Source organism: Capsicum annuum, chromosome 4 (genome assembly GCF_002878395.1).
Source record: "Capsicum annuum cultivar UCD-10X-F1 chromosome 4, UCD10Xv1.1, whole genome shotgun sequence".
In the NCBI taxonomy this organism is placed as follows: domain Eukaryota; kingdom Viridiplantae; phylum Streptophyta; class Magnoliopsida; order Solanales; family Solanaceae; genus Capsicum; species Capsicum annuum.
The window spans coordinates 54,485,968-54,496,842 of record NC_061114.1 but is presented as its reverse complement, the minus strand read 5'-3'; the positions used below and the strand labels follow the sequence as shown (position 1 = coordinate 54,496,842).

General features: G+C 35.1%; 1 protein-coding gene across 1 annotated transcript; it reads left to right on the top strand.

Annotated features, from left to right (window-relative positions):
* The first annotated feature begins 1,131 nt into the window (after window positions 1-1,131).
* LOC107868103 (putative E3 ubiquitin-protein ligase SINA-like 6) lies at window positions 1,132-7,186 on the top strand. The gene is made up of 2 exons (XM_016714690.2): window positions 1,132-1,780; window positions 6,374-7,186. The coding sequence occupies exons 1-2, from the start codon at window positions 1,238-1,240 to the stop codon at window positions 7,049-7,051; spliced, it is 1,221 nt and encodes a 406-aa protein (XP_016570176.1). The 5' UTR covers window positions 1,132-1,237; the 3' UTR covers window positions 7,052-7,186.
* The last annotated feature ends 3,689 nt before the right edge of the window (window positions 7,187-10,875 follow it).

Sequence of the window (10,875 nt, the reverse complement as noted above, 5' to 3'; positions counted from 1 at the left end):
TTTAAACATAAATGGTTCCAAACCAATTATTTTTTCTCAAATCCAACAATAATTATATATTAGTAACAAAAGACAAATAACATAAGGAATTACTAACCTTGAAATTATCTTTAGATTTATAATCTCTTTGGCAGAGTCTCGTGCTGATAACGTATTATAAAACACAAAAGAGTAGAGAAGAAGAATAAAGAGAATAGAGAGTAATTGTTACTTCTCTTGAGAATGATTTACAATGAAGGAACCCTTCTATTTATAGGAGAAATTTGCTCCTAGTTTCACACTAAAAGACATCAAATCCTAATAGAAATTAAATAGATCTTGATAAACATTCACTATAATTGTATCATAACATTTTTCACTTTTTTCAACATATTTTACTATAACATTTTAAAAATATTTTTAATTTTTCCAAAAATCATAAACAAGAAAAGATTTTTTTCACTTCAAATTATCCACAAAAAAGTTCAAGAACAACTCAAATTTATATTCACGGTCAAACACAATCTTCAATTTATTAATATCATTTTCACTTAAATTTTTTTTTTTTCTAATCTCACAATGAAACACGACCAAAAATTCCGGAAAAGCATTTAAATTTCAAATCTCACAGTATTACCCAAATTCAATTTTTTTACCAAATTTCACACAGAGTAAAACATTTTCCTTTTTTGCACTCAAAAAATTAGTATATCTAATATTCTCACCCAAAAAAACAATTAAAAAAAGAGTATATTAGAGAGGGACTTGGATTAAAAAGAATAAAGAAGTTATCCAATTAAGTGAGTCCTTCAAGTTTTTTAAATGGGGTGGGAGGGATAACTTTTTTTTTGAAGTTTTTTCGTTCCACCAACTTATTTCAATTGTAGAACAACTTTGATAGTTGTTCAACAACTTAGCGTTCAACAACTATCAAATTTGTTCAATAATTAGGCACAGTTATTCAACAACTATCATAAGTTGTTCAATAACTGCGCGAAGTTATTAAACAACTAATTTAATTGTTAAATAACTATCCTAGTTATTAAAAAAGATTTGATGTTTTTTTAAATAAATTTGTGGGACAAGTAAATTTGTGGGACCACTTGTCCCTTTTTTTTTTAATTGAAAACTTGAAAGGGTCTTTTCTCAAAAATGAATTAAAACTACAAAATGATAAAGAGTGAACCATAGGTGTAGTTGTCGAATTAGGCAAGAACAACTACTACAACAACGAGAAGAACAGCACGGAGGAGGAGAAATGGCGAGATTTTCAGTTGGTAGGGAAGAAGAAGATGATAATGAAGATGGAGATTCAGAGGGGCCCGCAAGAGGAGGAGGGGGAGGAGGACCTGTTCCTAAAAGGCGGCGAACATTTGGCGGAACTTTTTCTTGTTCTTCCGTTCGCCGTCAACAGGAACAGGAACAACAACAAGAACGAGAACGGGAAAGGGAACGGGAAATGGTTGTTGATGAAGAAATTGAAGAGGAAGAGGAAGAAGAGGAGGAGGAGGAAGAAGAAGAGGAAGAGGAGGAGGAAGAATGGGAATCGGAATCGGAGGAGGAGGAATCGGAAGAGGGGAGATTGGGAGGGGTTGGTGATGCGGAGGGTTCAAGAGGGAGCGGTTCAATTGCAAGAGGGAATGGGTCAATTGCAAGAGGGAATGGGTCAATGGCTGTGGACGAACAAGATAATGATGTGGAGGGTTTAAGAGGAAATGGGTCGATATCGGTGACGTTATCGGATCCAGATGTGTTGGATTGTCCTATCTGTCTTGAACATCTCTCTGTTCCTGTCTTTCAGGTATCTTCTTTACTCTGTTAGGAGTATGATAATTTATCTGTGTTGGAATTAATTCTGTGTGATATAGAGGATTCTTGATTTTGCCTTACAAGTTTTTGAATGAAATAGCCTTGAATAATTTATCTGTGTTCGAGTTATTTAGGTTAATTGGTACATATATAGAGGCTTCTTGATTTGCCTTGGAAGTTTTGGTTTTGAGTGTTAAGAGTGGGTAAAAAGTCACACATATGGACTTGGGTAATACTCACCTCTTGAGCTAGCTTTTGAGGTTGAGTTAGATCCAAGATCCATTCTTTACATGGTATCAGAGCCAGGTGCATTTCCGTTTGGGCTCCCGATCCACGCGCCAATTGGGCCCTGGGCGTGAAGGGGGTGCTAGAGTGGGTAAAAAGTTCCACATTGATTGGGGAATGGACTAGGGGTAAAAAGCCCCACATTGATTGGGAAATGGACTGGTAGTTTGCTTATATGGACTTGGGTAATCATCACCTCTTGAGCTAGCTTTTGAGGTTGAGTTAGGCCCAAGATCCGTTCTTTACATTGAGTAGAAGGGAATTCATTACTTTTTGGAGTTTAATAAATTATCTTTGTATATATGTTGGAACTAATTAGGTTTGAGGTTGAGTTAGGTCCAAGATCCATTCTTTATATTGAGTAGAAGGGAATTCATTACTTTTTGGAGTTTAATAAATTATCTTTGTATATATGTTGGAACTAATTAGGTTGATTGTCTAGGGATAACTAGAGAGTTCTTGATTTGCCTTGGAATTTTTTGAATGATATGGCCTTGATTTATTTTGCATATATGTTAGAATTAATTAGGTTGATTGTGTAGGGATAACTAGAGAATTCTTGATTTTCCTTGAGATTTGTAATCTGACTTAATTTAGTTGTGATTGAAGCCATAAATGGCTTATTTGTCTAAAGAAAGTGTAAAAGTTGTCTTTTCTTATGACTCAATTTAGAAATTGAGTAAAATAGTATTGCACTGAAACAACGACGACATACCTAGTGTGAACACACAGGTGGGGGAGGGTAGAATGTATGTAGACATTACTTGAATTTGTTAAGCATGTGATTGAACTTTCCTGCACACGGGAACCTTCCTTGGCCCGATTAGGCTTCATTTTCTTAGCAGGATAGCCATTTAGCTTGCTTTCTTGGAACTAGCCTTGAATACTAGCCATTTGCTCAACTCGCATCAAGAGGTATGTAGGTTTACCACTTACGAGAAAGAGCCATAAGTCAGTAAAGTAGTTAACCAAACACTAATAACAAATTTCTCAGTCCTTCCTCTGATGCCATCACACTGACCAATTTAGGCCAATTAGAACACAATCTTTGAAGGTAGAGAGGCAGTCTCTCGAAGACCCGGGCTGAAGTAAGGCATATCAGAGCAGTTTTAAAGAATAACTACGTAAGTAAAGTAGAGATAGCAAATAATAGAGAAATCATTACATAACATTCAGTATTGCAATGAAAGAGTATAGGAAGGATGGATCTTCTATTAAAGGGTTTAGCTGGGAGAATTGCTGACAGAGGGATGACTGCTTTACTGTTTATCTGATCTCATGTGATACTTGTGGTTCAAACTTTGAAGTTGTTATAACATTTAGTTCAAATTGGAGAATAAGTGGCTAGTGTAGGTCTTTGGATCTTCTGGTGAAGTCGTGGTCTTAATGGTGTAATATTCAGGTTAGAGGAAGCACTGGTATATGATGGGAGTATAAGAAAACGCTTGAAAGTGAGTAGATGGCTACCTGTGAGGTTCAATCAAGTGAATCCCATTCCAATCAGAGAATACAAATGTAGTATCACTGAAAATGGGGTTCTTTTCTCATCTCCATTTAATCTATGAATTTACCAGGGCGTCCTTAAAACACTCAGGCACCCCTGGCTCATGGGGGCCATAAAACGTCTTCCGTTTTCCGTCTTTCGTCGGCCCTTGCTGCCTTTTATAACTGCCTTTAGTTTTCCACCCTTTCCTCGGCCGTAGCCCACTTCCTTAAGAAGCCCTCGATCCCAGACATGCAGAGAGATTCCTTGCACTCCAATTCATCTCATTATCCAGGTTTGGTTCCATCTGGGAGGTTTCCGTTTGTTGCAACCATCACTTGAGTACAGTCTTACTGCCTTTCCGGAACATACTTCTACCTTACGCATTCTGCCTCAGCTGTTGATAGAAATTCAAACAGATATAAACCAAGTTGCCTCCGATTGCCTTCGAACAACTTCTGAATCACTTTGGGATATGGGAAATGTACCAAAGTGGTCTCTGAAAAAGATCCACTGTATTCACATCCACCATAATATGATTGTATTTACTCTCAGTTCCATTGAGCACTCCGATCTCCTTCTCCAGCTATTTTTGAACAGCTACCTGTGCAAAGGTTTTATAGGGAGCATTTGTGCTGCGTGATTCACTTTTCACAGTAGATTTTTGCAGTAGTCCCTTGATTTTATTAGCTTAATCCATCCAACCCACATTTGTTTTGATGTCCGGAATGATCGCGTCTGATCTGTTCTCAAGTCAGCCAAGATTCAATTCTGACAATCTATGAATCTATGTTAAAGTTAAAACGTATCTGTGATAGTGGAATCAACCCACAACACGGAAACAAGACACAAAACACAAGAGCAAACCGAGAGCACCACAACACACTCTCTCGGCTACAAGTCGCAAACCGAGAATACAACACAATGACAAGATGAACAAGGTGTAATGACACCAAAACAGCAACAACTACAACAACAAGATGAAGAAGAACACAAGGATAACAAGAACCAACGGTTTCACTAATAACAACAACAAATGGTTACAAGAAGTAAAGATAGGTAGTGAGACATTAACCCTTACAAGAACTAAGAACCTAAGTGTATGTCAAACATTAAGACCCTTAATACATGTAAAAGCAACCCCAACACTCTTACCATGACACAAGTGGGCGTTAACCACTCAAGCACCAAGGTTTCTAACCAAGTTTTGCAATACTAGTGATTCCACACTAGCATCACCCTCATTTAGTTTTGGTGGCTTTTCCAAGCCCTACAACTAAGGTGGTACACTCCTCACACTAGAGAGAGTTTGTTTCAAGTGTTACAACTTTCAATATCTTCAAACAACTAAAGAAATAAATACCTAATACTAGCCTATTTATAGACTTATTACAACATAAGTGAAATGTCCAAAAAGCCCTTAATGAAGGGAAGACAAAAGGCGCCTATGGAGTGTATGTAGGGGCGGATTTGGTGTGTCCAAAGCGCTCTTCACACTTCAACTTGTACAGTCCCTCAGCTTGATGCCATGCATGCTCATGTACGTCCATCTTCATGATCGTGCCCGTATCAATCTGTCTACACTTTTCTATGCTATTTTCCGCACAGGCTCTCCTGTCCTCCTGATGCTTGATACCATTACGATTACATCTCAGATAGTCTTTAACTACCTTGATTTTGCTAGTGGACCTCCGTCCTCTTTCTACTAGCATATGTATCTGTTCAAGCAGTCATCACAATTGTCAGCTAGCACAAAAGTTGCTTACTCATACTTGGAAATATGTTTGTCTTTCCCATACCACTTGCTAGACAAGCCCAATTACATTTCTCGTTGCTGTAAGTCCGGGCTTGAGTTACTTTGTAATTACGCTCTCTTCTTGCAAATGATCAGGCGATATAGTTTCTTCCCTTGAGGTTCCAACTCTTATCGACAAAACAATTCCAGCCAAAGCAGGTCACACTTGCAGTATTTCAATGCAGCAAAAGAGGATTAAGGGCTTGGTTTGTGTTAACTTTTAGAGATTATGTGAATCTACTGGTGCTTGAAAACAAACACAAAAGGAAGCTAAAGTTAGAGATTCATAGAGCAAAGAAGCTGTTTATTATTCTTTTGTTGGAGATCTATCCCGATAGAAGTTATTAACTGCTTACTATTCCTTTATTGGAAACCTATCGTGATCGAAGTTATGTACCTAGGCCTCTTTTTAGAACTCTTATTTTTAGCTCACAGTAACTTCAGATTTAATCTAGTAACTGCGTTTAAAGACATACAAAAAACTGAGATTCAGATTCTAAGATCTATGTCCTTCTCCTTGCCAGGGTGGCTAATTTTTGTCTTTTTTTCATGTAATTTCTGCGGAAGAGAAACTATGGTTTTTACTTTAAGGTAGAATATTGCTTCTGGTGATCATCTTGTTGTTAATGCAATAGAATATGACATGTAATGCTTGAGCATGTTTAAATGAAATTATTGAACGTTTTGAACTAAGCAAGAAATGAAGACATAACTCAAGGGTAGTAGTGAAGTGAAAGTTCATGTATAGATTGTGTTGAACCAATAAATTGAGGCGTATGACTCAAGGTTTATAGCAAATGCCTATACAAAGGGTTATATATTGAATTTTAAGTGCTTTGTACTCTTTGTCTCTTCCCCTGTAACACTTTTTGTCTTTTTCCCTACTTCTTAATCTGTGTATTTTGAGAAACCTTGAAACTTAAAAGTAGGCAGAGTGGGGTAAGCTGTCACCTGCAAACTTTCATACTGCTTACTAGAACATATTTTCTGACATTCTTTTTCCTTTCTGGACAAAAATATAGTGTGAGAATGGGCACATAGCATGTGCCTCTTGCTGCATCAAGATTGCTAATAAGTGTCCATCGTGTTGCTGGCCAATTGGATACAACCGCTGCCGAGCTATTGAGAAGGTTCTAGAATCTGTGAAAGTCTCATGCATGAACAAAAGTTATGGTTGCAAAGAGGTTCTGAGTTATAGTAAGAAAACTGTCCATGAAAATACATGCATCTATGTGCCTTGTTCTTGTCCTTTCCGTGGCTGTGACTTTGTGGGTGCTGCAACAAAGGTATATGCACATTTTAGCGACAAGCATGCTTCTTCGGCAGTCCACATGTTATTCAACGCTGTCCATCCAATTTTTATAGAAAAACATCGACGTTACCAAATTCTTCAAATGAGCACAAAAGATGTACTTTTTATCATCAATCATGCTAGTGACCGCGTTGGAAGTTCTGTCAACATTATCTGTGTTGGACCAGCTATGCAGAAGAGAAGGTTCATGTACGAGATTGTAGCAACAGATGGGGAGAGCACTTTTAAACTAGAATCTGTTGCAGAGAGCGTCCCAAACTGGTCTGAAAATACTCCTTTGAAAAAATACCTTCTGGTCCCAAGAGATATCGTTAATTGTGGTGCTCGGCTGAAGTTGGATGTTTTCATAAAAGAGCGGGAATGCATTGGTAGTGGCAGCACTACTTAGAGGTAGTTGCAGATGTTAATGTATCATATTTTCATGATGTTATCTTATTTTATTATATCTTGGCCCTGTTAATCTAACATTGCATTGGTAAACTTCTTCAGGGATTTTATGCCAAAAGTTATTTGGAGATTTGCATTTGTGCTGTTGATTTTACTTTGTCCCTTCTTTTGAAATTATTGTTCACATTATATTTGATATTGTTATGCTAGATTATGTTGAATATGTTTCAACTTTGGAGAAAGATGCAGGAAGCTGAGTTCAATAAGATTTGTCTCCCCCGTAAACCCCCCCCCCTCCCCCCCCCCCCCCTTCCGCGGTATGAAATCTTTAGTAACAGTATTTTCCAGGCAGGTTGGGTATGCCCTCAACTATTCTACCGGATGCTTGCTATCCATCACCTAAACATGTACTAAATGCGTCATTCACCAATGGCTTAGACATGTCTGAAAAGTCACTTGGTGCTTTTTAGTGTTGGTGAAACAATCTTTCTACCTCCACGAGGTAGGATAAGGTCTGCAAACACTCCACCTACCTCGTTTGATTGGGTATGTTGTTGTTTTCCATGCTCCCCTGTTAGCATCTTTTGCTTCTGTGCATTGATTTGCATTATTCTGCTTCGCCTTGTTCTTATTGTGATGTAAATTGTATTGAGCAATTGGACATTTTTTTTATGAAAAAAATTGTACAACTAAAAGCTAGCCTTTAGAGAGGTGCTCGAGATTCTCAATCACGTTTTAGTGGAGAGGATTAGTGTGGGACTTGTATCGTTAAAATTGATTACATCTTATCTTGATTAATAAGATTCTATAATCAATTGCACAAATATATTATATTGCTAACTCTGCTTTTCCCATGGCATTTCTAATCAGCCCTCGCAAGAGTGTCTTAGCTGACTGCCTGCCCACTTTGTTTTTTTGTTTAAAAAAGTAAAATAAAATTCAATGCAGAAAAGAACAGCCAAAAGCACAAGATGCAATTCTTTTCCTTTCTTCATTCCTTGCTCGCCAAGTTTTTATCACTATAAAATTTTATATCTTATTTTGAAAAACAATGATGCACCTGCGATTTTGAAATTATGAATTCGCCTATGCTTATACTGGACCAGAGGGAGCATTTTCTCTCATTTGTTTGGTGTACAATGGCAACTCAAAAGGTGGAAACGGTGAGAGATGTTGGCTCCCATAAACACCCAAAACACAGCAAACCCACTAACCCTTCAACTTCAATGCCTGAAGAACTCATTATTGAAATACTTTTACGGCTTCCGGTGAAATCCCTCTTGAAATTCAAGTCTATTTCGATCCTGGCTTGCTTTAATTTCTAGCCTGAAATTTATCAAGACCCATCTTACTATTTCTGCGTATAACAAAGAATATACCCACCATAGGCGTATGTTCAAGTTTGATAATCATCGACTCATTTTCAGTCTTAAGGATTGTTCCATTGCCTCTCTATTTAATGTAAGGGTGTTAAGTGGGCCGGACCGGGTCAACCCGGAACCGGCTCGTGAATTTTAGCCGGGTTGTGGGCCGGTCCGGATCTGGCTAAACGGACCGGTCCGCTTTCGGGCCCAACAGTAATTTTTTTAAAAACAACCCTAAATTAGCCCACTTAACCTCACTCGATTCAACCCACCTAAACCCGATCAAAATCGATTAAAAATTGAGTCAAAATCGGTCTAAAACCAAAAAAAAAATAAAAAAAATCTCCAATATGCACTATATATGCCCACCTATATACATTTAAAATACGTTAAACAATATATATACACTATATATATAGTATATACTACATTTGAATTTAAAAAATATATACACATATACACAATTACACATGTAATTGTGTGTATGATTATACGTTAGTTAAATATATATACGACTCTAAATAAAACATATACTACAAGATATATACTACAATATAATGATATATATAATAATTTAGAAAATATATACACATGTATAAGTTAAATATATACTACTTTAGAGTCTATAGAAGATATATACACATATATACGTACCATTCAATATGTATGTACTACTTTAAATAAAATATACTACAATATATGCACACACTAAATATATAGTTATATACTAATTTATAAAATATACACACATGTATACGTTAAATATATACGTCTATAGAAAATACTAGTTATTCGTAGCCCGTGTCAAGACCGGGCCCAAACTCTAAATATAAAAATAATAATACTTTAATTAAAAAAGTTTAATTTATATTATATTTTTTTACTGTATAACTAATAAAACCTATATAATATTATGGGGCAAAAATTTATGCTAATTAAATATAGTGATTTAAACCTAATGTTTAAAAAAATAAGGAAACATAACTAAACTCATTAAATAAATCTGAATAACTAATTTAGTTTATGTATATATAGGTTATGCCTCAATCTATTAAATTCTTAAAAAAAAATATTAAGTTGATCCAAATTAATTTAGCTTTGAAAATTAAGTAAAATGACTTTCGGAGAATGAAAAACATCAAATAAATTAAAATGGATGAGAATAATTAGTAAGATATAATAAATGCTTGAGCATTAAAATAAAATGTGGTTCCAAAGTTGCCTAAATTTATCAAAAACTGTATATACAAATAATTTAAAGGGTAATCTATACTCCTTCTAGTCCATAGTATACGATATTTTAGATTGGGATAACCCTTAAGAAATCAATTATTCTAAAAAAATAAGACGTATTTTCACCAAGTTACCCTTACTTAAGTAATATCAATTTATATTGATTTCTTAATTATGTAGAAGTTTATTTATATAAATTCATTCTTAGCATTATATAATTATATAAGTAATCATAATTAAATTTAGGATTTTAAAATATCATTAATAAAATTAATTTAATAAAATATATTTTTAATTAAAAGAAATTCCACTCCCTCCATTCCCAATAAGAGCTCCTTTTGGCTTGGTCACACCCTTTAAAAAACTTTTCATTTCTAAAAAATTAAAGATTATTTTACCAGTTTACACCTAAAATATAAAGAGATAAAATATATATATTTATTTATCCTAATAATATCAAAGTACTCTTAAAAATTTAAATATATATTTATTTAGGAATAAAATCACAATTGAAAAGAAACACAAGAAATAAGAGTTGTAATCGAATATAAATGAAAACGGTGGAGGAGCAAGAAAAGATGACTAAAACTATGTAAAATATTAAAACGATAGACCAATTAGAGATGTCCACTTAAAAATAAATTTGAAAAGAAAAATAAATGCAAATTGAGAATAGGCCCATAATTTGTACTACATAGTAAGTATAATATTATTATATTTAATATGAGGACGATCAAATTTGGCCATTCTCACTTATATATAAAAGAAATATACACATATATATATACCATTCAATATATATGTACTACATTAAATAAAATATACTACAATATAAGGCTGTTAAGTGGGTCGGGATGGGTCAACCCGAAACCATCCCGTTAAGTTTAGTCGGATTGTGGGCCAAGCCGGTCCGGATTGTAGTTAAGTGGGCCAGGCCGGGTCCGGGTCCGGGTTCAACAGTAAAATTTTTAATAACAACCCTGAACCGACCCACGTAACCCAATTCGGTCTAACCCACCTAAATCCGGTCAAATCTGATTAAAAATCCGGTCAAACCCGGTCAAAAACCAATTTTTTTCCCAATATACACTATATATACCCACCTATATACATTTTAAATACGTTAAACAATATATATACACTATATATATAGTATATACTACATTAGAATTTAAAAAATATATACACATATACACATATATACGTAACATTCAATATATACGACTAT

Bases quoted from the DNA above. Each gene is read 5' to 3' on its own strand.
- LOC107868103 (XM_016714690.2), top strand. From the start codon at position 1,238: ATGGCGAGATTTTCAGTTGGTAGGGAAGAAGAAGATGATAATGAAGAT. The intron at 1,781-6,373 runs GTATCTTCTTTA...ACAAAAATATAG, and splicing joins TCTCTGTTCCTGTCTTTCAG to TGTGAGAATGGGCACATAGC.